The 26,239-nt window shown below is 52.9% G+C and overlaps 1 protein-coding gene across 1 annotated transcript in view; it reads left to right on the top strand.

Annotated features, from left to right (window-relative positions):
• The window catches only part of KCNK3 (potassium two pore domain channel subfamily K member 3), a 37,667-nt gene extending 21,654 nt beyond the window's left edge, over nucleotides 1–16,013 (top strand). Inside the window, exon 2 of the mRNA XM_037009480.2 lies at nucleotides 12,707–16,013. Coding sequence (XP_036865375.1) covers nucleotides 12,707–13,638 — 932 coding nt within the window. The 3' untranslated portion in view covers nucleotides 13,639–16,013. The remainder of the gene's footprint in view (nucleotides 1–12,706) is intronic.
• The last annotated feature ends 10,226 nt before the right edge of the window (nucleotides 16,014–26,239 follow it).

Below are 26,239 nucleotides of genomic sequence, written 5' to 3'. Positions count from 1 at the left end.
TTCCTGGGAGGCGGCAGTGGGGACAGGGGCCATGAGGATGGGGGTGAGAACACGGCAGCCAGCAATGCATCAACTTAGGGGAGGTGGTGAGTGTTTTAAAAAGGAAGGAAGATCTTCATAATTCTGTAAATCTGAAATTGTTTTTAACTGAAAAGTTTACTGTAAAAAAGAGTAAATGGCAAAAAAAAGGGGGGGGCAAGTAGACAATATAGCTTCAGACAGTGACCATGATCCATTTTCCAGTGTCAATCAAGGTCAAGCAGCTCTGTGCACCAAGCAGGCGTTCAAACCACTCTGAACATTGCTTCCAGGTGTCCAGGGACATCCGAGGAGGCAATCGGAAATGGAACATGACACGCTCCCAGCCACAGGAGCGTTGGCAAGATTGCTGTGCCCTCTCTTTTCTGGTTTCTGGGTGCCCGTGGCCCCCTGTCATGGCATGGCCCCTCTGGGTAGAGTCAGCACATCCCAGAACAAGTCTTTACTTAAGGGACAGTCTTCTCTCACCTGCCAACTGACTTGTCTCTGTTCGCAGAGGGCACAACAGAGCCATCCTTGTCTCTGCATCCTCCCCCAGCGCTTAGCCTAGGGCCTGGCAAAAGTAGTAGGTGCTTAAGAAATGTTTGCTCAATTAATTAATTAAGACAAGCTAAGAGGGAATTAAATCATTTCGCCTCACTGATTTTCCAGCTATATTCTTGGGACCAGCCAAGTGCTGCAGCCTCCTGGGGGTCCATGCTGCCCACTCAAGCCTCCCGCAGTGCCATGTCCCATCTTCCAGGGCTGGCTCTGAGCTCCGCTATGACCTCCTGCCATCAGGCCAGTGGAGGGCATCCTCTGTGGAGACCTAGTGCACCCTCAGGCCCAGCCTCCTGGAAGAAGGGTCTGGATGGGAAGGAGGAGGAATCACAGCTGAAAAGAACACTCATTTTGACAGACAGAATTCCCAGAATCTTAAGAACGACAGTATCACTCAGATGGAACATGGACCCTGATCCCTTACTCCAGTCAGGGGCCCTGAAACTACTGAGATAGAGAAGAGAGCAGGACTCAGCCTAGGAAGCCCTGGCTCTGCCCCATACCTGTGAGATCTTGTCCCAGTCACCCAGCCACTGGGCAGAGAGTCCTCAGCTGGAAAACCAGGGCACCCGCTTTCCAGAGCTCAGCATCTAACCAGCTAACCTGGTCACGCTGTGCAGGGCGGCAGGCCTGGCTTTGCACCCTGACTCAGCCACACAAGAGCTGTGTGGTCTTGACTGAGTTATGCAAACTTCCTGTGCCTCTTTTCTCATCTGTAAAATGGAGATAAGTCCTATCTCATAAAATCTTTGTAAAGATTAAAGAACATAATGCATGTAAAATACTTAGGACAGAGCCTGGCACACAAATGCTCACTAAACGTGAGCATTATTACTTACTACTATTACTACCACTAGTACTACCTTTGCTGCTATTAATACTACATTAACTACGCTACCACCATCACCATTACTATTAGCTACTGTGCACCAGGCCCTAAGCTACTGAGAAGTATAAGACACCATCCCTGCCCTCAGAGCCCAGGGGGAGACTGAGAGGACAAAATGGGACAGAAGGAGGAGGAAGATGTGGAGGAGAGAAGGAAAGAAGGGAGAAAGCAGCAGCTAAAGAAGCAAAAAGAGGCCAAGACTCCAGGCCCCAGGAGCTGGGCCTCCAGGGCCAGTGGGGTGGGCTCAGGGCCCCTCAGGGCTCAGCAGCCAGCAGGGAGAATCTGCGGACCAACAAGACCACCTCAGTGCCTCACTCTGTCTTGGCCCTGGAGACCCAGGCAGCTTCACGCAGCCACCTCCTCCCAGACTCCACGTGGCCCCGTGTGCTGGGAGGCTGTCGGGATAGGGTTGGTGGGTGGCAGGCATGATTTGATGTCTCTGGAGAGGCGACTCTGGCTGCCCCTCTGTTTAGCTGGAGGCATGTTCCTCAGAGCAGTGCTGACCAGGCCAGCCTGGCCCCGGCCTCCCCTCCCAGGACAGCACCAGGCTTCCCACCCTCTCCACAGGATCTGCTAGAGCTGTCCTACACAGCTCTGCAAAGATGCGCAGGCCCCAGCAACTATGGGGCTAACGTGCACCCAAAGGCTCAGGGCCATTGTTTGGGGAGCCAGCAGGCCCACTGAGACTTCTGCTTTCTCCTGTTTGTGGGCTAGGGAATGTGGCCCCTGTGAAGGCCCAGAATCCTAAAATGTCACAGGGCCTCAAGAACACCTCCTCCTGCTTCTTCACTTCCCAAAGGAGGAACACCAGGCCCAGAGAAGTGCAGGGGTCTCCCTTGTGATCACAGTGATACAGCTAGAACCGGACCCCGGGTCTGGCTTCCATCCCTGCTTTGGGCCACCAAGTATTGTGAAAACAGAACTGCCTTTGAATTTCAAGTTTGGTTCTAGCATTTATGGCCTGAGAGAAAACACTGTACCTCTCTGAGCCTCAGTTTCCACATCTATAAAATAGGAAAAATAATATAATAATAATAACACCTCTTCTACAGGCTTACTCTACCAGCTCAAACAGTAGAATGTATAGAAATTGCTTTGTAAATGGCAAGCCCTGCACACGGGACACACAGGCATAGTTATTATTATTCTAGAACTGAGAGCACTGCACATATTAAGGATTCAAAAAATGTCTGCTCATTGAATGAATGAATGTTTGAGGCATGATGAGTGATAAACAAAGGGCCCCAGGAACATTTATTTCAGGGAGTGGGATCAGGGAAAGCTTCACACAGCGGGTAGCTTTTGAGATGAGCTTTGATGGAGAAGTAGAAACCCATCAGGAAGGAAAAAAAGCATGAGCAGGGTCCAGAAACATGGAAATGCAGCCATGGCCCTGTTCAAAACTCACCCCTCTCCTCCAGGCATGTGCACGGTACATGGAACAGAAGGAGCTAGCAATTTATCCCAAAATATAACTTGTCAGGGAAGAAATAACCTTCTCCTCTTGATAAATAAGAAAACTGAGCCTCAGGGAGCTGACATGCCTTAATAGAAGCTCTACAGCAAGTTCAGCAAACTAGGGCCCATGGGCTGAATTTGGCACACCACTTGTTTTTATAAAGTTTTATTGGGACACAGAGATACCCATTCTTTTATGTATTGTCTATGGCTGCTTTCTTGATACAATGACAGAGTCAAGTCATTGCAAAAGACCATATAGACTGTGAAACCTAAAATATTTTACCATCTGGCCCTCTATGGAAAAAAAGTTTGCCAAGCCCTGTCCCACAGCAAGGTAGTGGTAGAGCTGGGATGCGAGCCAAGCCTCTGACTCCTGTTTGGGTGCTCTTTAACTCTGGGCTCCCTTGCGCCTCTCGATCCCCTTCTGCTCCTATAACACTGCCCAGAGGGTAAGATTTCAGGCAGCAAGGTCCTGGGCAGGCTCAACTCTGGGACACAGGGGCAGCCAACAGGAAACACCTGGGGTGGCCTCTGTTGCCCTCATGACCCAACAGGGCTTCTGCTGGGAGCAGTTCAGCCCCTTTTAGGGGAATCTGTCAAGGAAATGCCAACACGCATGGGCTTCTCCTCCACTGGCAAAACGGGAAGCGCCAGAGAGTAAGTGTAGGACGCAAGCCAACCAGATGCCAGAGTTACAGACACAGCCTTTCAAGAAGCACACAGAGGACTGGCATCTCCAGCCATCTGCTGAGGTGGCCAAGTCTACTTTAAATTGTGCTGCAGAATTCTTTTCTCATTGCCAGGCTGTCCCTGGTGGATTCATTTAATTAAAACCTCACCAGATTCAATCTGTTAGAAGTTCTGAGTTCACTTGTGTCCTGTCCATCTGGTCATAAGGACACAGAGAAGCCACAGGCCTGGGCCATGGCCACCTGGTACAGTGGCTGGTCTAGAATCAACTCCATCAGCCCCAGATCAGTGCCCTTCCCAGAACACCCAGGGTTGCTGCCCTGTTTTGTGGCCCTGCCCCCTTGGGCCTCATGCTCTGTTCATCCTCCCTGCCCTGCCCACCCTTTCAACCCTGGGGTTTATCTTCTCTGCCTCCCTTCCTTAATTCACTCATGCGACAGAGATTTATTAAATGCCAGCTATGTGCCCAGGCTTGGAGAATATAGTTGTAACAAATGAGACAACAGTCCCTGCCCTCATGCAGCTTACGGTTTAAACCCATAAATGCAAGAGCATCTCACATACTGGCATCTACTCTTTCCTCCCTCCCCTTTCTCTCTCCTTATTTCTCTCTTCTTCCCTTCTCCTCCTCTCTCCTCTCCTGAATCTTTCTCTCTCCTTATTTCTCTCTTCTTCCCTTCTCCTCCTCTCTCCTCTCCTGAATTCAGCTTAGGCCTGAGCACTTGTCAACAAGACCATGCAAAGCCCTCCTAATGGATCCCCCTGCCCCTCCACTCCCACTGCCAACCCCCAAACAGGGAGTCCAGGAAAACCCATCTCAATACCTCTTTGGCATGTCCCTCCCCTATTCAGGAGCTGTCAGTGGCTCCTCAAAGTCTTCAAGTTAAGAATTAAATTCTTGTACCTACCCTTTAAAGCTCTTCACATTTTAGCCCTTGCTCACCTTCCCAAACTTCCCTATTCAGGTGACCTTTCTGTTCCAATAAAACCAGAATTTTTGTTGTTACGTTTATAATACTTTTTTCTACTTATAAAATAATCGATTTTTTAAGAAATACAGAATATATAAAAGAAAATTAAAATTAATCACAAACCCATGATTCAAAGATAAACTCTATGAGCCTTTTAATTTGTTTCCTTCCAGCTTCTCTATGTGTGTATGTGTGTGTGTGTGTAAATACATTTTTAATATTTACATATTCAGTGTGGGATCCCATTATATATAATGTGTTGGATGCTACCATTTTTATTCAACATTCTAAGGTGGTTTTCTATGTAACTAAGAGACTTCTCAAGAATAGCACTTTAATGGCTGCACAATATCCCACCACATAAACATACCTTAGTATGTTTAACCAAACCCTATTGGTGCACATTTGGGCTGTTTACAGTTTTTCACAATGAAAATGCTGCTATAAACATCCTTGCTCATAAATCTTTGTTCCAATCTCTGGTTATTTTCCCAGCAAAGATTCCTAGACGTAGCACTGCAGGGCCACTGGGAAGACACATTTCTAAGGTTCCTGATGCATGTGATCAAGCAGCCTTCCTGAGAGAGTCTTCTGAACACCCCCCTGCTCCCCATTTGTGAGAACGACCACCAGCCTCAGAAGGATCTATTCTCTGCCCCTAACACTCCACATGTCTTCCCAGCATTGTGTCTTTGCTTCGGAAGCTCCTCTCCATCAGAACCCTGAGTTTTCCATCCCTCCTCCAGAGCTCAGGGCAAAGGCCACCTCCTCCATGAAGCCCTTCCTGAGACCCCAACTGAAGTTCACATCTAGCAACCCCTGTCTTAAACTCTTCCTAAAGTATTTCCCACTGTTGCCATGTATTTTAATAATTCATATAATAGTAACCTCTTCTTTGAACAGGGCACTGACATATTTAAAGATCCTCCACTGAGATGTTTCATCTGATTCGAGACGGAAAGTGTTTTGAGGTCAAGGACTGATTTAATCATCATCTGGGTCCATCTCCCCTAGCCTCACTACCAACCTCAAATCTTGCCCAACCTCAAGCTAGCCCTTGATTTAACGGAAATTTCCAGAAGCCTTTGTTTCACTATTCCTTGGCCTGCCAGAACAGACTATAGGCTGCTCCCCTGTGCAACAAGGGTGGCAGTAGACACAGGACCTTGGAGTCCAGTCCTGGCTCTGTCACTGATACACTGTAACCTATGGTTGGTCCCTGCTCCTCTCTTGGCCTCAATTTACCCAGCTATACAATGAGCAAGTTGAACTACATAGTCTCCCACACTTGAGGACTGGCTGCCCCTGCAGCCCTGTCACCAGGCACCCAGATTAGCCCTGGGGTGCCTTGAGGGCCCCTGTGTAAAGCCAGCCTCTGGGATAGGCCAGAGGGAGCTGGCCAGGGAGGCAGGCCTGGCTTCAGGCCAGGCTGTGTCTGCAAACACTGACCTTGGCTGCCGCAGGGATTTTCCATGACACCAACACCCTCCCCCTCAACTCCCCCTGATCCCATGGGCCCCGGGTTGGGTGGGGGATGGGAGTGGTGGGGGCTGTCCTACACTAGAGGACCCTGAACCAGAGCAATAGGGGCACCTGTGCATGGGTAGGGCTAAAAGGAGAGGAGAGAGTGGTAGTCCTACCCAGTGAAGGGCTGGGAGGAAAGCAGGGGCGGGAGAGAACCTGCTGGTGGGGAGTGGGGAGAAGAGCTGAAAAAGGAGCTGGAAGATGAGGAGAGAGGCCTTGGAAAGGGGCAGGGCAGAGAGAGGGATGGTGTTGTGCTTCAGAGCTGTCCTTCTCAGGAGCTCTGGCCTGGAGGGGGACAAACTCCAGACCCAGTTCTGGGCACTGGTCCCTCCCCACAACCCAGGTCCATGAGGCCCTGGTGGTTTCCCAGGCCTATCTAGGGCCTTGGCCAGGCCCAGGGCAGGGAGGATTCTTTCTGGGGCCCTGAAGCTGACCTCATTTTGCAGGGACCTGGGGGCCACAGGGAAGGCAGGAGGCATGAGTCCCTAAAGGCCCCCCTGCCAAGGTCACCTCCCCCAACCCTGGGTGTCTAAGGCGAGGTTTCTCTCATCCACATCTCAGATTTCAGGGCTGTCTGGGTTGAACAGCATTTTCTGAGCAGCTGCTCCCACCAGGCCTTGTGCTGGACACTAACAGGGCTTGCTGGCCCTCCAGGAGTTCCAAGCCCCTCAGAACTCCTCTGCAAACCTGTGCATTTGAGCACATATGGGCACTTGAGAGTGGCAGAGGGAGAGGCCCCTTCAGCTCTGGGGAGGATTCTGGAAGATTCTTGGAAAAGGTGATGTTTGAGCTGGATCCTAAAGGATGGGGGAGAAGGCCTGGGCTCTCCTCCCCATCTCCACCAAGCCTGGATAGCCCCTCCCACTGTCCCTCCCTCCCTCTAGAGGGCCAGGGCACTCCCGCCAGCAGCTTGCTTCCGCCTCATCTCCTCTAACACACCAATTAGGCTTCTGCCCAGCCTCCAGTCCACTTCCTGGCTCCACACTGCCGCCATCTCCAGACCAAGGGGGCAGCTTCCTGTCTGTGCCTCAAGTGCCTGTGGAGGCAGGGTCCTAGGTGGGCCTTCCTGAGGTGCTCCTAGGGCTCAAGCTGGAATGCCCTTTGCAGGCCCGGCAGGAGAGCCTGGCCCAACTCTGGGACCCCTGTGCCTTGCAGGCAGTCCCTGGGAGCTGCCTCTGTCTCCCTCAAGCCCATCTCCTCGGCTGCCCTAACAGGCCCAGGCAGCACCCAGGTTCAGGTACCCTCCCTCCATGCAGCTTTGTATCAGCCCACCTGGGCCCAGGGTTCACAGCCTTTGGGAGCCTCGGGCCACAGGTCGCTTGTCCATCTTTCCTGAGGGCAAACATTAGCCTAGCCAGTTGCCCATATTGACATTAGATAACTAGGTCTGCCAGGAACCAGGAACCAGGTTGTAGCCAGGCATTGCCAAGGGCTGTGTGTTTCTAATCTACAGAAGGGCTGGGCCAACCGGAGACGGGACAACAGAAAATCTCAAAGTCAGAGACATGGACGAAGGCCCTTAGAGTTCTTGATGTTACAAGAGAAGCATTTGGCCCTAGAGACTGTCCTCTTGTCTATGCCACTAGACTGCAGAGATTTCCTGCAGCAAATAGAAGTGTCTATTTTCAGTATTTCAAAATCATAACAATAACTTAGTTTAGTCTCATAGAATCATGCTGATCTATACTGATCAGAAGTTCTGATAGGCAGATGTGCTCTTAATTTTGATGGGAAATAATTATTGCTTTCACAATTATCTATTCAGTGTCAGTCCTGTGCAGTAGCTACAACTTAACTGATCAATACATTGTACTTCATAAATAAAATCTTTCAAAATTTAGACTCTATTAATGGGTGGGTAAACAGAAAAAAATAATAAAAGGCATCCATAGCAAGAAAAAAGGTGAGAATCTTTTAGCTTACTCTATTTTCCCATGTCACAGATAAGGCAAACTGAGACCCAGAGAGAGAAAAGGACTTCCCCAAGGCACAAGACTATTTACCATAAGGGCCAGGGCAGACCCCCAGGACCTGGCCTCCCAGCCTCATGTTCCCTCTCCCACCTGAGGCTGGGGTTAGTGTTCTGTGTTTGTAGCCAGGTAGGCCAGGGGTAGGAAGTCACTCAGACTGACAGGCATGTGAGGTCAGTGGGGAGCAGGCAGCTGAGCTCAGTCCAGCCAAGGCCATTACTGAGGGCTCAGACTGGCTATTTGAGCTTTGACGAGAGGGAAACAGGCCCCAGGGAGAAAATGTCAGTAAGAGGGAGGGCTGGATCCCCCACCCTCTGCATCTCTCTGAAAGATATCTTTGGCCAGTTTCTGAGTTCCTGGGTGATGCTGGAAGGAAATGAGAACTGAGGCCCAGGGCTTCCTGCCCTATGTCTCAGTTTTTCTGCTGCTCCAAAGTATTCATAATTAATATTTATGTCCAGCTACCTGGCTTCCTCAGGTGAATTCTTATGCCTTCAGCCAGGTTCCAGGGACATCTATTATCTGAGTTTCTCCCAAGCAGAGCCTACTGGGCCCTAGTTGAATGAACAGGTCAACCTTGGTCATACTGAGCCAGAGGCAGAGGACAGAGCATCGAGTTTGGTACTGAGCATCTTGGATTGTAGTCCTGATTCCACCATTCACTAGCTGTGTGACCTTGAGCAAGTCACTTTCCCTTGCTGGACCTCCATTTCCTCATCTATGCAGTATAAGGGCTGGGCCATGTGATAGCTAAGGGCCTTTCTGGCTCTGAGAATCTGTTAGTCAGTGATGGAATCAGGAAGGGTGGCTGGGAGAGAAGGGGCCAGGGACAGCCCCAGTCAGAGCTCTGAGAGGCAGAGGCTAGAGTTTCATGGTCAGGGCATGAATTCTGACCAGTTAGCCTATCAGGTACTATGAGGGAGGGTCCTCAGAGCATCAGGCCCAGAGCGCAGCCTGTGTGTGTGCCAGTGACACACAAGGACAGCTGGAGGCCCTCACCCAGTGACTCGCCAGGTTGGACAGGAAGGAGAAGACAGGACTACCTTTGGCCTCCCCTTCTTCATAACCCAAGCCTGGTGTGGGCAAGGACCAGGCGGGCAGCGGGCCTGCTGGCAGGAAGACAGTACTTGCCAAACTCCCAGTTACTTCCCAGAAGTTCCAGGGTCCCCTGAGAGTGTCTCCACCCTAGCTGGCACCCTTCCCAGCTGGGCACCCACGTCAGCAGGTCCTCGTGGCTCCCTTGCCCTTTTACCCAGACACAATAGAAAAGGCAAAGGGGCATGGGCATGCCCACCCTGGGCCCGATACTCAGAGAAGCATCTGATTTCCTAGGCCGCACACCTGTTGCTACTTCTGCCACATCCAGTTCAGGGCAGTGCCCGAGAATGAGGCTCCAGGTGGAATGTTCTCCTCTCGGGGCCTCAGTTTCCTGTCTGGGTCTCCCTCCCAGGTGATAAGTTGGCTCTGAGTCACGGGAATGAGCGATGAGTCAGAAGTCCTACTGGCCTTGGCCAACTCACAAGGCCTCTCCAGCCTTCATTACTCCAACTCTAAAATGGAGATTGTCATAATAATGACCTTGTAGGACATTTCTGAAGGACTAAAGTTAAAAATGCATCTGAAGGATAAGACCTTAAGCCTCAGCCAGTGGTAGGAAGTGAGGGTGGGCCCTGGGGAGCATCTGACCCCAAGGATGAGGCATGTCCAGGATGGTTCCACCTGAAGAGGACAGTGACTATTATGGTGCATGAGGCTCTGGCCTAGTAAGAGCCTTTGGTTAAGTCTGGAGTGCCACTTGCTTTGAAAATCACTAAATCACCAGGAGGTGGGCAGGGAAAGGGGTTGTCACTTCTGGCTAGGAGACAGAGAAAGCCCGAGGGCACTCAGGATCAGGGCAGCAGAGCAGGGGGGCCAGTGTGAGGAAAGCCTGGGGAGGCAGGAAGCGGGCACATCCTCTGCAGGCGGGCTGCATCCAGGCGCGGAGGCTCTCCCTGACGCTGGGGGTTTCTAGGCCACGCGCAGTGCTGCCAGCAGGCCCACCCGAAAAAGGATAGCAGGCCTCAGAAAAGTCACAGCCCCTGAAAGAACAGGGGGCAAGGTGGCAGTGGTAGTGAGAGGGGGTCCTTCTCCCTGACAGTGGGCTCTGACTGCCCCACCCTCAGGACTGCACCTCAGGCTGACTTTCCCCTCTGAGACACCATCATGGCTGCTTCTGTGGTGAATTCCACAAGTTCCGGTTCCAAGTACATTCTCTTGTCCAGTCTCTCCTTCCCTCCTGCCGGCAGCTCTGGACTGCAGCCAGGGCAAGGGAGTAACAGCTACAGCTCAAGGCCCAGACTGCAGACAAGGCAAGAGAGGTCCAGCGAGGGGAATGGATTTGCCGAAGGTCACACAGCCTGCATGTGGTCAAGCTGGGGCTGGGCCCATGCTGCCCAATCCCTGTCCAGCCCCATCCACAGTTCTATGTGCTCCCCAGCACCCTGTGTGGTGGTGGCAGTGGGGGGACAGCGAAGGACAGGATGAGAAGCAGCTCTGGCTCGTGGCCGGCCCAGCTGTCGAGGTGAGTTGTGGTCTGGCTGCCGTGGCTGAGCTGGCGGGCACAATCTGTTCTCGCCCTGCTGGGACACAGACAGGCCAGGCACAGCAGTTCACCAGCTCAGCTGTCCAGGCCCTTGGCAAAGGGTGACACAGTCACCAACTAGATGCTGGGTGGGTGGGGCGGGCAGGGGAGCCAATTTGAGGGCAGCCTGTAGCATCACACATCCCAAGCAGCTGTCCCCATATCTCCTTGAGCTTTAAGATTCAAATGGCTTTGGGCTGACAGAGATGCCAGCTTTACTGGAACTGAGCTGCCCTCAACCTGGGCACTTTCTTGGAAATGTGGGGAAAATCTGGCACTTCATTCATTACTCATCATAGTGATCTGTTATTGAGCACTTGATATGCCCCAGACTCCAGACTAAGTGCATTACACACATTATCTCACTTATTTCTCCCCAGAAGCCTTGTGGGGCAGGTACTGCTTATTAGCCCCATTTCACAAAAGTGCAAACTAAGGCTCAGAGATGCTTAAAAACCCACACACACAGTCCATGGCAGAGTCAGGGTTTGAATTCGGATCAGACATCAAAGCACATGGTATCCTGCCCTGCCATTCATCAAATGTATTTGGGGCATAGTCCATGGGCATGGCTGGCAGAGTGAAGGAAGAGGTTAGAGAGGAACATGACTAGGTCCCCAGTGCTCACCCCACCACCACAGATAGTGTTTAGTTGTACATATGTAGTTGGGGGCCCTGGGACACAGAGCAAGGGTGGTGGTAATACTGGCCCTGGCGTTCAAAGCTGAACATTCTCAGTGCTGCTCAAAGCACACATCACCTTCAGCATTAACAAATCCAGGATGACTGCATGGAAGAAGAAGCATTGGTTAAGTTTTTATTATAAGGCTTAGAAAGGAGGAAAAATTGGGAAGCCTGCCAGCATTATTTTATTATAAGAATCCTGTTAATAAAAGTAATATATAGCTTAACAGCCCAGTGAAGAGAGCAGGGCCAGGACCAGCAGATCTCATTTTATAAATGAGGAAACATGTTCAGAGAGGGGAAGTAATTTAAGTTCACACAGCCACTAGTGACAGAGCCAGAACTTGTGCCTGGAGGTTCTGAGTTCCCACCCAGGATCACTTCCCCTCCACATCTCCAGGCAGAACTCAACTTAAGGCCATTTGATGGTTGGCCTAGGGGAGGAGGCTTTGCCTCTGGCTCAGTGAGGTCTGGGGGTGGCAGGGATGGAGGGAGAGATATGGGTTGGGGTTGCCGGGGTGGTGATAGGACTGCTTTAACAGTGCCCCCTCCCCATGAGGCTCTACTGTGGGGCCAGGCATAGAGGATGACCCTGGGTTCCTCCAGACTGGGGGCTATGAGGATCCTGGAGCACTAATTCATCCAGCTGGGAGTGGGGGCAAGACACTGCCTCCTTTCTCTTTCTCTGACACCAGTGGAGGGCCCGTTTCCTACTAACCCCCATAAGCTTTGGCTGGCAGCAGGGTCGTCATCAATGAGCCATCCATGCCTGTTTTCCTCCCTCCACCCTGAATCACAGGACATCAGAACTCAGTCCAGCTCCACCCCTTACAGTCAAGGAAACTGAGGTCCAGCAAGGACAGGGAACAGGTCCAAAGCCTACAGACACTGAATTAGATCCCAGATCTCCCAAATGACTTACCAGTACCCTTCACACTATTCCTGCTGTCTCTGGACAAAGTTCCCAACAGAATCAGGAGGCTTTGAAGCCAGTCTCTAGTTCAAACTCAGGTTGCTCTGCTTCCAAACAGTATGACCTTGGAAAAGTCACTTAACCCTCCCTATGTCCTCCTTTCATCCTACCTACCTTCTGGAGTCCTCACAATAGCAAATGAGAGCACATCAACAAGGACCAACTCCATACGTGGGCACAAGGAAGCACGGGAACTGCGTGTTGTCTTCTCTTCTGCTAGAATGAAAGGGAAGCCCTCACTGGCAAGGTGGGGAGGTAGAGGCAGAGTAGAGGAAGAGGGCAGTGTTTCTGGAAGGGCAGCCCAGTAGCTTACTCTTTCTCATCTCTCCCCTTGCTTTCCCCCAGGCTACGGCCACGCAGCACCCAGCACTGACGGTGGCAAAGTGTTCTGCATGTTCTACGCGCTACTGGGTATCCCACTCACGCTGGTTATGTTCCAGAGCCTGGGTGAGCGCATCAACACCTTCGTGAAGTACCTGCTGCACCGCGCCAAGAAGGGGCTGGGCATGCGGCGCGCCGACGTGTCCATGGCCAACATGGTGCTCATCGGCTTCTTCTCGTGCATCAGCACTCTGTGCATTGGCGCCGCCGCCTTCTCCTACTATGAGCACTGGACCTTCTTCCAGGCCTACTACTACTGCTTCATCACGCTCACCACCATCGGCTTCGGCGACTACGTGGCGCTGCAGAAGGACCAGGCGCTGCAGACACAGCCACAGTACGTGGCCTTCAGCTTCGTCTACATCCTCACGGGCCTCACGGTCATCGGCGCCTTCCTCAACCTCGTGGTGCTGCGCTTCATGACCATGAACGCCGAGGACGAGAAGCGCGACGCCGAGCACCGGGCGCTGCTCACGCGCAACGGGCAGGCGGGCGGGGTCTGCGGAGGCGGCGGCGGCGGCGGCGGCGCGGGCGGCAGCGCGCACACCACAGACACCGCCTCGTCGACGGCGGCGGCAGGCGGCGGCGGCGGCGGCTTCCGCAACGTCTACGCGGAGGTGCTGCACTTCCAGTCCATGTGCTCATGCCTCTGGTACAAGAGCCGCGAGAAGCTGCAGTACTCCATCCCCATGATCATCCCGCGGGACCTCTCCACGTCCGACACGTGCGTCGAGCAGAGCCACTCGTCGCCGGGAGGGGGCGGCCGCTACAGCGACACGCCCTCGCACCACTGCCTGTGCAGCGGGGCGCAGCGCTCCGCTATCAGCTCTGTGTCCACGGGCCTGCACAGCCTGTCCACCTTCCGCGGCCTCATGAAGCGCAGGAGCTCCGTGTGAAGCCTGGAGCACCTGGGAGCGCAGGCCGGGGCTCCTGCCGGGAGGAGCAGCAGGGGTCAGTGAGGGGACGGCCCCAGCCGCCTTTGGCCTCTTGGGGCGCCCCCTACACCCCGGACCACCCTCCCTCAGCCCCGCATCTCCGACTGTGCCTGCTCGCACCAGCCGGCAGGAGCCCGGGCTCTGAGGCCCCTGGAGCCCCCAGCCGCACCCTGCAAATTCCGACAAATGTGAAACTTGGGGGGTTTGTGGGGAGGGAAGGCAGAAGCTGGGAGCCCCCCATCCCTTTGTAAATCTAAGGAGCTCCCCAGTTAGAGATCCTGCTGGTACCCAGTCCACCACCACCCCTCTCCTCCCTCCGGAGGGAAATTCGTGTTCCGTGTGACTTTGCATCTCTATTTATACCTCTGTCCTGCCAGGTCTCCCACCTTTCCTCGGCTCCAAAAGCCAGGGTGTCTTTGTCCAGGTCACCCCCACTCAGTCCCATTGCCCTTCCTCATCCCCAGTGATGTCTCCCAACCTCCCAGTACCTTTTGTGTTGTTTTGCATGGCTTTGCAATTACGGAGGAAGTGGAAACCCAGCAGTCCCTAAAGCTAGTCCCCAGAGGGCAGACAGACGGAAAGTATAATAGGCAGGACGGGCAGAGAAGGGAGGGGAAGCAATGGTCCTCCAGGCTGCAGGGGGTCCTGCTGGTAGGTGAAGCCAGTCACTGGCAGCCAGTCACATTGTCCTGAGGAGGGTGGGGAAATTCAGCTTTCCAGACACTGTCCTTGGAATCAAACAGAAAACTTCATACTTGCCATCCCCTACTGCTGCTGCTAATTACTAACTCTGAAATCTGTAGAATGAGTTTTAACCTCTGAAAGCCCTGTCCTGACTACTCGTTTGATGGACTCACAACACCCCAGGTAAGTCACCAGGGCAGTTCCCATCCGTATTTTATGGATGACACTGGGACTTGGGTAAAATGACTTGTTCAAGGTGACACAGATTGCAAAAGGCAAAAGGGAACAAGAACCCAGGTGCTTGTTCTTAGTCAAAGTTCTCTTTTTTCTTCAGACTCCGCAGTCCATTCTTAACAACAAGACTCCTGCCCTGCGCTTTCTGGCATTGTGTAAACTGGGGCTAAAATCAGAACCACAGTCCAAGACTGAGCCAAATTCAACCTCTATTCTGCTTGGCCAGGAGGCAGGGGTTCTGAATGTGCTCCTGAGGCAGGGTAGGACCCCCTCAGACTCTGGACTGCCTACTCACAAACAGGGAAGTCCTTGGAACCAAAGTAAGCAGGGCTGGGTCCCAGAAGACAGGCCCAGAGCTAGGGTCTAGGAGTATGGGAACTGGGCAAAGTGACCAAGAGAGCTGGCAGGCATATGCTACTGGGACATTATCCCTGGCCCCACAGCCAGTGTTGGTGCCTATGTCCCAAATAGCTAGATATAAGCTAAGGCTGCAGCAAGGAACACCCCTCCCAGGTGGGGGGCTTGGACCTGGTGTGGCCCCTGCCTGCCCCACCTGCAAGCCAGAAGTGCAGATGCAGAGCAGCAGGTGGAGGTAGCACCCTAGGGCTCCACCATTGGGACCCACGCTGGAGCAGTTACTGTGACTCAGGACAGCATCAAGGGGTGGTGGTGGGGCCTCTCTCTGCTCCTTATTGCCCCCCCCCATGCTGTTCCCAGTCAGCTCCTTAATACAGCCGAGCAAGGCCAGCCCTGACACTGAGAGAGGCTGAAGTGGGGGGTCCACCGGGCAATCAGCCTCAGTCCCACCCCAGCCATGTGCTCTAGCCACTGAGAACCCCAGGGAAGGAAGAAGTCCAGCCTGCCCTGTGTGTGAGCCCCACCTCGGTGTGGAGGAGCTGGCTGCCCAGGTGCCAAGGAGAACAGGGCCCAGAACCCAGGCAAGCCCTCTGTGTTTATGTTGGGGATTGGGGGCGGTGCTGGCTGCCTGTGTCCTGTGTATGACCCTGCCCTCGAGGGGTCCTGTCCTGTCAGTTCCGAGGGAGCCACAACCAAAGTGCAGGAGATGGTGGGGAAGGAAGCCAATGGCCCTCAGCAGAGCGTGGCAGACTGCGCAGCCTCCGGCTGGGTCTTTCCCAGGGGGCTGGAAGGCCAGTGCTGTTGCCCCTCCCTCCCCTCCACTGCAGGCAGCCTTCCTGCTTCCCCAATGCCTTATGCCTGGGCACACTGCCACAAAATATGCAATACGTGTGGGTCACATGCCCACATGCCCACATCCCCACCCCAGGCAGCCCCTGGACCCCAAAGGCTGCAGCTGCCACAGCCTCCCTTCAGCCCTTCCTGCCTACCTGTCTTCACACTGAGAATGGCGCCTAATAAATGCTGTCCATGGAGACCAGACTCAGGCTCAGCTACCTCTGTCATCGTATACCCTTGGTGGTGCCAGGGAGTAACTTTTGCCCCACCGTGTCTATAGGCACCTTAGGCTGACTAGACCCTTTTCAGGGGCCTTAGGGATAAGTCTGGGGGCAGCAGTGGCTTCCCTTTGTAATTTCCTTGTGCGCGGTCCAGTTGTCCCTTGCACATGAGCAAACTGAGGCCCAAAGAGGGCAAGTCACTTGCCCTGAGTCGCACAACAGTGAATGGCAGGCCCAGGATTAGAACCAGACCTGAGGACTCCACGTCCAGGGCTCCCCCTCTTCACACAGCCTGCAGAGTTTGACTGGACACACCCTAGCTGACAGTGACACCTCCTTGTCACCAGAGTGGGGGATACCCTTCTCCAGCAAGGGTCCCAAGCTCAGTGCTGTGATTGACACAAAAATGTGTCTTTCAAAGGGAGACCTATCCCAAGCACATCTCTACAGGGTTCATTTTTCTCTGGGTGTGGAGGGGCAGTTCAGCTTGAGACTGGACCCCAGATCCAGAACAGACCCAGGGAGCAGGTGCACCCTGCCCAGCTGGTGCCAGCCCCCAGTCTGCTAGCCAGAGGCTTCCAGATGCCACTGAATACAACCCACAGTAATGTCTTTTATACCACAATACCCGTTTTATCCATCTACATGGATACCCATACTCTCTACCCATCTATCTATCTTTCATGAAATAATACTCAACCTTTACTACAGCCAGTACATTCTAATATTTTTCTATTCTAGTTCATGTTATAAAATGCTGGTCATGACCTACTAAATTGATTTCTCTCCCCCACTAATGGTTTGCTCTCTGCAGATTGAAATACACTGGAGAAATAAAGGTGGGTGGGGATAGGGACATTCTCCAAGTTCTGCCTATCCTCCTGGGTCAATTGAAAGGTACAGAGCGTTTTTATTTATTGGGAGTTTGGGGTTCAAAATGAAGTGGTAGTACCTGCACCCCTCTCCCAGGAGTCAGAACACCACCAGCCTTCATGGGACAGTGCTCCTGGGAAAAGCTCCTCATTGACCTGAGGCCCTTAGGGTGGCCACAGCAGAACCAGACCTTGGCTCCTATTGGCTCACCTGTGCCTCAGACCACCTCATCAAAACCCAGGGCTTCTGCCCACCGCCCAACTGCCTCCATCTTTCTTAGAATGCAAAGTGCAAAGATGGCAGACACAATGTCATCTTTGAGGTCAGCTGTGACCAGTCTAATGGTACTTTTACTTTCTTAAGCAGTTCTTGCAGGACATAAACACACTGAAACTTGCCCTCTTTTCTTCATCACCTGGGGCAAAATAATCAGAGCTTGAAGAAATCTCAAGGAGTTTTCATTCACCCATTTTTTGAGGGATGCCGAGAATCTTGGCAGCAGTGAACTGCCCCCCAGCCCTGCCCACAGCTCCTCAGGGATCAGAAGTGCTCAGGGTCCTAGAGTGGGCGTTTTATCTCCAGATGATGCCTCACTTCCATGCAGCATCTGAGGCATCTTGCTCTAAAGCATACATGTTCAACAGAACAAAAATAGAAAGCCAGCACCACAGAGTGGAGGTGGAGTATAAATATACCAAGATCCCTGCTGATGTGGCTACTCAGTGCAGGCCTCGGATGGAGACAGAAGCTTCTTGGGGCCAAGAGGGAAAGAGCATGCAATGGAAACTTTTCCCAAAATGTGTCCCATGGTATGCTGTGAGAAGGGGGTCCCTTGGTCAAATGAATCCGAGGAAACTCTGCACATACCACTCATTCATGGAGTTCCTGAGGCATCTTAGCTTAGTAAAATTTCTGTAAAGTTGCAGATTGCCCAAACTCACTCCCAGCCCCAGCCCCTCTGTTTGCGGACATCTCACACCCTGTGTTCCACAGGGCATGCTTTGGGAAATGCTGATCTAGCAAAATCTGTCTGATCAAGCAAGGCAGCTGACCCTTTCCCCTCAATAAATTCTGGAAGCAGTTTGGCTTATAAGTCCTTCATAATGGAAGGCCATGACTTCACAAAATACATATCGTATTCCCAATATGTGTCAGCTCAGACCAGAGCTCAGGGCAGCTCACTTGCCGAGATCAGGCAGTGGGCTGATGGCAGAACTGGGGTTTGAGTGCAGGCCCGATGGTTCCAAAGCATATGCCGTCACCCACCTCACTGCGTCCCTTCCCCAGGGTGGCCCACATCTTCAGTTAAGCTTCATCAGAGGTCGCTGAACTGTTTAGGACATGTTGTTTCTTACTCACAACTTTGGTAAGAGGGTAATCTGTAACCTAAAAATGTCACCGCTCAAAGATGACAGATTCTGGTGGAGCTAAGAAATCCTGTTCTCCCTCAGGTCCTCCCAACTCCCACACAAAGGACCCTTTAGCTCTTCCTGCAGACTCAGCATTGCCCTCCCTGAACCCAACAGCACCCCCACAGCCTGTCTCAGAAACTAGGGCCAGGGGAGGGCTGTTCAGGACCAGGGGAGAGCTTCTTCAGGATAGATACATTGCCAGAGCGAAGAGCGACTGCCTGCACTGACCGCAGCAGCCTCCCTGTCTGAGTGCCTGCCTCACCGTCTCCACTGGGCAGCATGGCTCTGATGCCCCCTCCCTCCCAGGCTGGATTCACATTTGAAAGCTGACAGACTATTTCCCAAGGGGTCCCCAAGGAGACTGTCTATAGTGGGCACTGTCTCCTCCTCTTGCCAAGGTGACAGTGATGCTGGGACAACAGCCCAGGGCACTGCCAACACCTTTGTCAAAGATTGCAAGGAAATGCACACACACACACACACGCACACACACACACACACGCAACACCCACTCCTCCAGATCCTCAGTCCCTCTCCTCTTTTTCAAGGGAAGGGATTTTGGTTCTCAGAGAGGAAGTTACATGCCCAAGGTCATGAAGCAAGGTAATGGCACAACCAGGATGCATATCCACAGAGCCTAACTTCCACCCCCCACCTCCACACAGAGCGGGCGCCCAGCCTTCTCTGACTCCCATTTCAGATGAAAGCTGGTAACCTCTGAGGTTGAGTCACCCTGATGCTGGAAATTTCCCACATCTACATCTGGACAAACACCAGGAGATTCACACCCGTGCCTCTCAGTCTCCCAGCCACAGGGGAGGGCCCTGTGAGTGTTGCCACCCCTAAGGACATAATCTTCTCTGGCCATGACTCCCCAAGAATTCACATTAACAGCATTTTCCATTGCCAAAGCTCTCTCACTTGATTCTCCTATTTGATTATTGGAACATTCTCTGATTTAGGTGAAGATTAACACCCCCACTTTACAGATGACAGGACTAAAGTTCAGAAAGACCCAAGGCCCTGAGAGCAGGGACTGTTCCACATCCACCTCCACATCTGAGCACTGAGCAGAGCACGGGGCATTTCCTTGGTGACTGATGTGCCGGGCCAGGGCTGCAGCTCAGTCCTGTAACTCTTGGCCAGCAAGTGATCCACACAGCTTGCCACCTGGTCCCCATGGGCTGGGAGCCCCAAGGTGGACACGGTTCACAGACCCCATTAGCAAAAGGCATCAAGGAATCATAAACACTTTACCCACTTCTATGTATCCAGGGCAAACTCTTCCCAGAGCCCTAGACTCTGGACCAAGGGCAGAAGGATGTCCCACCAACAGCCCCTCACCTTCAGCTGGAAGGGTCAAAGGTTCCTCAGCAGAAGGTCATGTCAAATCAACACTCTTCCACAGTTCTTGTTCCCTGAAGAAGAAACATGTGACCAGGTCATCCCTACAGAATATTCTGGTCTGACTACTAGACCAGAGTGGCAAGACGAAGGTCCCCATCCTTGACCGTGCCAGATGATGGGAGTGCAGACAACCCCTGCCACCTCTCCCAAAAGTTCTACTCTTTCTCAAACAAGCTGAGAGTGGAGAGCAAGTTCATTTCTAAAACTGACATCCAAAATGGAAGAAGATGCCATCTTCCCTTCTTGTTTCTGTGAATGATTCCTGGGAACCCACTGCCCCAGTTTGACTAGGCTGGAGGGTGGGGGAGCCTCACACTCCTCCCCGAGTCGGACAGCTCACAACACAGTGATCCCTCCTCTTTCTGATCTCCTGCTTATTTATCCAGGCCAGGGAGGCCTAAGGACAGCACTTTGTCTTTGACTGTGCATTGTGGTGGCAAATTCCAAAGTAAAAGTCAAGCCAGGCCTCTGCTGCCCTGAGGCTGAGCGGCTGCTGGCTTAATGTGAGTGTGAGCTCTCACCGACATAGCATTGCTAGATCTTATCTGGTTGGTTCCAGGCTTCTGGTGATATTCCAGACGTTGTAGCCTGGTTCCACTATTAAATCTATTCCCACTCTCCCCCAGCTCCACACCACCCACTGATTTGATAATCCAGCCTTCTGTGCCATTATTCAAGCCTTTGATGACAATATCAAAGAGGTCAGGACCAAATGGAGGACCCTTAATTCAGGGTAACATTTATTCTAGCATGTTCTTGGTGAACTGTTACTGGCTTCAGCTGCCTACCACTTCCTTTAATCTGTTTCCTAAAAGTGTCTGTTTAATGAAAGCTCACAGGTGGCTGGGCTCCAGTCACATGAGTCCAGCTCCCGAGTCCCCCAGGATATCATTGACCTACGCTGGAGACTTGAGCTTGCTGAAAAGAGAGGTGCTTCCTCATCTGGCTCAGGCTTCACCCCCTCACACCCGCCCCCCACCTCTCTTGGGCTTCATTCAGCTCAGCCCCAGCTCCTGAAATGATTGCTGCCCCTCTCAACTCCTTCCCATCTCAACTCAGCTCCTCTCTCAGGCACTGGGTCTGTCCCTGAGGGGAAAGAGCTGGAGGGCAGCCCCCAGAGCCCCAGTGGATGGCCCCAAGAGTTGAGCTCTGGACATCCAGGGCCCTGAGGCCAGCTGGAGCTGGGGTGGGTAGGGCACAGAATATCCAACACTTGCCAGGAGCTGGGCTAGGTGCCCTACCAGACCCTCATCAAAACCCTGTGGAAGCAGGCACAGTTGTCTCCATCTCCTGGGGAAGGAGACGAAGTGAGAGCGCTCCCAGCATTTGCCTAAACGCACCCAACCAACCAGTAAGTGGCAGAAGCAGGGTCTGACCCCAAGACAGTGTGGCCCCACCTTCATGCCCGGCCCCGTACCCCCTGGCTAGCTGTGGCACTTGGTTTCCTCACCTTTCCAGGTACCCCTCCCAGGCACCTGGAGGCTACTGGGCTGCTGCAGCAGCTGCCTCTGGCAGACAGGGTAAGGCTGAGCTCGGCCTTTCCAGATGCACCAGGAGGGAGCAGCCATTCAGCGGGGTGACACCAGGCTGCAGGTAGACCACTCTGGTGTTCCTGAGACCTGAGTGATTTGGAATTAAGCTTCCTGATCTGGCACCACAGGTAAGATATGAGTCTGCTGCCACCCCACCCCCTCCAGTCCATCTCGGTGTACAGATGCGCAGGACTCTCCCTGGGGTCTAAGTAGGGCAGTGTGGACTCTGCTGGGAGGCAGAGGGCCAGTCAGCAGGGAGGGTGAACAGGGGCAGGCCCAGGCCACCCCCTGCCCTTCACCAGGGGTGGGCAGACTCAGAGGGTCAGCTCTCTACTGCCAACGGTGGAGGCTGCTGACACACGCAGCAGACTCCTGTCCCTGGGTGCGCTCAAGTGGAGCACTGCCGGGGCTTCATGCATGAGTCCGGTAGCCCTTCCTAGTCCCAAAGTTCTTAGCCTAAGTCCCCCAGAGCTGATAAGTGACAGGAACTTCCTCCCTGGGGCTCCAGAGTGTGGCTCAGGTAGTGCAGTGCTGAGACTCAGACCCTGAGCAGGCTGGGCCTCTGCCGTGGGCCCTCATGTTCACCCTGAGCACGGTTGGATGGGGTGGGCCTTTTGGCCTGTCAAAATGCAGAAACATACAGACAGCCGACTGTCAGAGCTGGGGGGACCCCAGGAGCCGTGAGACCTCTTTATGCTTCAGAGGCAAAGCAAACACTGAGGCTCAGAGAGGACAGGGGACGAGCACACAGGGAGCGGGTAACCAGCCAGGGCCTACAGGCTCCTTCACATCCATACAAGCTGCAGAGGTCTATCTGTAACACCCAAACCCTGGAAACAACCCAAATGTCCACCAGCACCGGAAAGGATAAACCAACTGAGCCTTTCCCTGCACAGGACTACTTACCACTCAGCAACACTAAGGGAGGAACCAGTGATACATGCAGCAAGGATGAGTTGCAAGTCATCATGCTGAGTAGCAGAAGGATCCAGAACAATGGGAAAAGGGCTGCCATAGGAAGGGGAGAGAGTGAGGCTGAGAAAGGAAGTTCTGTGTCCATCTCCTTCATGGGGAGCAGGGGAGAAAGGGAAGGAGGAGGGAAAGAAAGGGAAGTAGCAGAGAGACCTTGGAGGCATCCACCCGGCTAGGATGGGTGAGCATATTATTCCCACAGGCAGCAGGGAGCCAGGGGAAGTTTCAGAGCACAGGAACAATGTGTGTAATTTAGAGTTTCCAGAAAATATGCCTGGTGGCAAAGTGCAGGGACCTCCACTCACACCTGATGTCTACACCTGCTCTCCTGGAGGGTGCTCCTCTCTCCACAACAGCCAGGACAGGGGAGTGGCAGGGGGCCCAGAGCAGGCCCTTCTGCAAGAGCTGGGAGGGCCCGGGGTGCCCCAGCTGCCACATCTCCCTGCCTTCCAGGGAGGTCACAGGGGGACAAGATTTTCAAAACCCTGTGGTGGAATCTCCCCAGCTCTCCCTGGCCTCACGCTTCACAGGTGCTTCCAGCCGACAAGTCAAACCTGGTGGTGGCAGCAGCCCTGTCTCCAGGACAGGATGGAGTGGCCAAGGCCTGCAGGACTGCGCTGAGGCCAGGAGGGGCAGGGACCAGGTGAATTCTGGGCACCTCTGCTGCCGAACAGCTGAGGAAACCAGAAGTCCCAAGTTCCTCTTCCAGGGCCAGACCTGGCTGGCAGTCTGGGTGGGCAAGAGAATGGGTTCCCAGGGTGCAGCGGCCACTCTGCCAGGACCAGACTGCTGTCTTACTGTTGCCACTTCAAGCATCAAAAATGAACAGCAGCCGCCTCGGTCCATCCTGTTCTGGGGTATTAAGATGGAGCTTGTAATCCATCAAGCCCACCCCAGCACTTTACAGCTGGCCACTTCATCTGCTCCCCGAACCTGTTAAACAGTCAGAATCGTGCCCTCTTTACAAATAAGGGATCTACACTTCAGCTAGGCCAGTGGACTTGTCTAAGTCCCACAACTAAAAGGCTGAGAAGAGGGAGCTTTGGCTTTCAAGAAGCACCCAAAGAGCATAAAGACTGAAAGGATCTTCCCGGGAAAGTTACAGACGGCTCAGCGAAGGCCCAAGCTGGTCCAGCCTCAGGGGTTTGCCATTGCCAAAGGCCTCAAGTGGACCACCTATCCTGCCCCTCTATTTGTGAATGAGGAGACTCAATGCAGAAAGCTGAAATAATATGTGGCCAAAGTCATAAAAAGAAAGTGGCAGAGCCCAGCTTGAGCTGAAAGACATCTCTGGTTTTAACAATTGTGGAAAGCACTTCTCCCTTTCCTTCCTTTTGGTTCATGGTCAAAACTCTGCCCCTTGTGTCCAGACTTTCCCTCATGTCTCCAAGGATGCACCGCAAGTTATCAGGAGTCAGCACAGGGCCTGGGGCACCTCTACAGCAGGGCTGTGAGGGTCCCCGTGGGCTTCTCCTTGCCCTGCCTCAGTCAGCATAGGGCAGAACTAATCATTGGAAGAGATTTGGCCCAAGTTAGAAAGACCCCCAAAGGTATTGCAACCTGCCTCTGTTCACCCATAAGGAAACTGAGGCCTGCCAAGGACCAAGCAGGAGGTCGTAAGAGTGCACTTTCAGCTGCTCTGAACTGAGAGACTAAGAGTCAGGGAGAAGCCTGGCCTGGTTGGCCAAGGGGGTCCTTGGCAGGGGGAGGGGTATGTACGGGCAGAGTTATGAAGGGTGCCGGCTCAGCCCACTACTTCCCCTGTTCCCACAGCACAGGCAGCCACTCCGAAGCCTGGCCCTTGTGGCCCATGGGTCAAGTTAAAAATGATCTAATATGGCAATGAGAACAGCTGCTGTTGAGTACCTACCAGATGCCTGGCACCACACAAGCCCTGGGAATCACTCTCCCATTTTACAAATGTGGTCAAGGCTCAGAGAGATTGAACTCCTTGCCCAAGGTCACACAGGTGGGAAGAAGTACCCACACTGAAAATGCAATGTTCTTCCCACCCCAGCCCACTCCCCTCAGCCTGGGCCACCTGCTGCTCTTTGCTTCTGGATGGAGTTGCCCACCTGGCCTGCTCCACCAGCTACCCTGGTGCTGGGCCTCTGTGGTTCTCCCGCTGGCTCTCTCCACCCCCGTCCTGAGGTCATTTGGTGCTGTCCTCTGGCCCTGCCCTCATGATGTCCCTCATCAAACAGTGCTGAGGTGGCCCAAGGCCTGCCAGAACCAAAGCACCAGACCTGCCCCTTGAGAATTTCCAGATGATCGGCCTGGGAATCTGTATATTAGCAGGACCGTTTTGGAGAAAGAATGTGGGAAAAGACCAGGGTCTTCTGTTCTCAGTAAAGACTTCAGGTCTGGGTTGGTGACTGGAACACCAATTTCTACTCCACTCTCTAACCTTCACCGAATTGCAGAGGAGCCCCTTCTGGGAGGCACCACCTCATGAGGTGAGCAAACAGCCGCTTTGTGTGGAAAAAAGGATACCCCTCCTCCAGGCACATAGCTTGGAAGCGGCTCAGCTGGGAAAGAGAGCCCAGAGGGGCTGGCGCCCCTCTCACATGGTCACCTTTCACTCAGGAGGAGACTGTCCTCCCCTGACAAGTCTACCCTGCCTGCCCCATCCCTGCTGAAGCCCATCTCTGCTGTGTAGAGAAGGTCATTTTCCTGGAGTCACTAAAAATTACACGTTAACAACCCAACTGATTTCCAGTAGTTTCAAATGCTGGCTTTGGCCAAAAACTTCTTTAAAAGGCCATCCTCCCTTCTTATTCCATAGCGTTTACATTTTGTAACATTTAAACAGAACCGCTTTTAAGCAAAGATATGCAGTACTTTCCTCACATGTCCCCATAAAAAGTAAAATCTGGGAAACGTCTACATTGGGTGGCTAGGGAATGCCTTCCGAGCCCAAGAGTGATTGGCTCCTTCTGCAAAATAGTTCAAGATTCTGCTCCCTCCAACCAGGAGCTCCTTCCTCCAAGAAGCCCTCAGGCCTCCCATCTGTGCCGACGCCATGGATATCAATCCCCAGGAGAAGGTGTCCTCTACCAGGGCAGCTCCTCCACTCTTTATACACATGACAGCTACATTTACGGAGCTCTTCTGGTGCATCCAGGACAGACTACTAAGAGACCCACATATGTTTCATTTGCCAGATGAATGCTATAGGGTGGCTAAGACTTCTATACCCTTTTTACAGATGAGAACAGACCTTAGAGAGATCAGCAGACATGCCCACCCCAGATTCCACAGCCCATGCCTGTCAAGGCTCTCTGCCTCAACCAAAGCATCCCCAAACTGACAGGGAGACTGAAACCTCAAGCCAGACCTGAGGTCCCACTAACCTCTTAAGCCGGGCTTGAGGACCCTTGACTATATCCCCAACCATTTGACCCTTAGAGAGGCTGAGCCCTCAGTCCCTTCTTTTTGTTATTCTGCATCTCCCCGAATCACTCACCCTACAATGCCCAACATACTCTGCGGGTTTGTTTTGTGATGTTAAATCTCCCTCAGGCGACACAATCATTTTTAAAAGCTGGATGGGCCCCAGCTACCACATGCGTCCTTTAGCTGCAGGAACAGCACGCCATCTAGTGGCTATGTGGTGAACCTCGTGTTGGCCTGCTTGCCAGAGCAGAGCCAGGGATCTGGGAGGTCCTTTAGGTTGTCCAGCTGAGGTTCAGAGAGGGAAAGTGACCAATCTGAAGACACACAGCAAGTTAGTATCTAGCCCCCAGGACCATAACCCAGTTCTTGGACATCAAGACCATGCTTCCCAAACTTGCCTGGTGTTCAGGAAAGCTGTGTGTGGACAGAAGCAGTTCTCAGTTCTGACAGTCATGAGTACAGAAAGGGTCCCAATCACAGAGTGCACCATCTTCCTAGTTCTGCATCCTTTATGCTATTTACCATTTTTAATAGGCAAATGTACACGTGGTATAAAATCCAAAAGGTGCCAAAAGGGTATGCAATGAAAAGTGAGTCATTTTACCTTAGCCCTCTACCACCCAGTTCCCAGCCAGAG

This window comes from Manis javanica, chromosome 1 (assembly GCF_040802235.1).
Source record: "Manis javanica isolate MJ-LG chromosome 1, MJ_LKY, whole genome shotgun sequence".
Classification (NCBI taxonomy): Eukaryota; Metazoa; Chordata; class Mammalia; order Pholidota; family Manidae; genus Manis; species Manis javanica.
The sequence above is the reverse complement of the archived record's forward strand: the minus strand, read 5'-3'. Positions and strand labels throughout refer to the sequence as shown.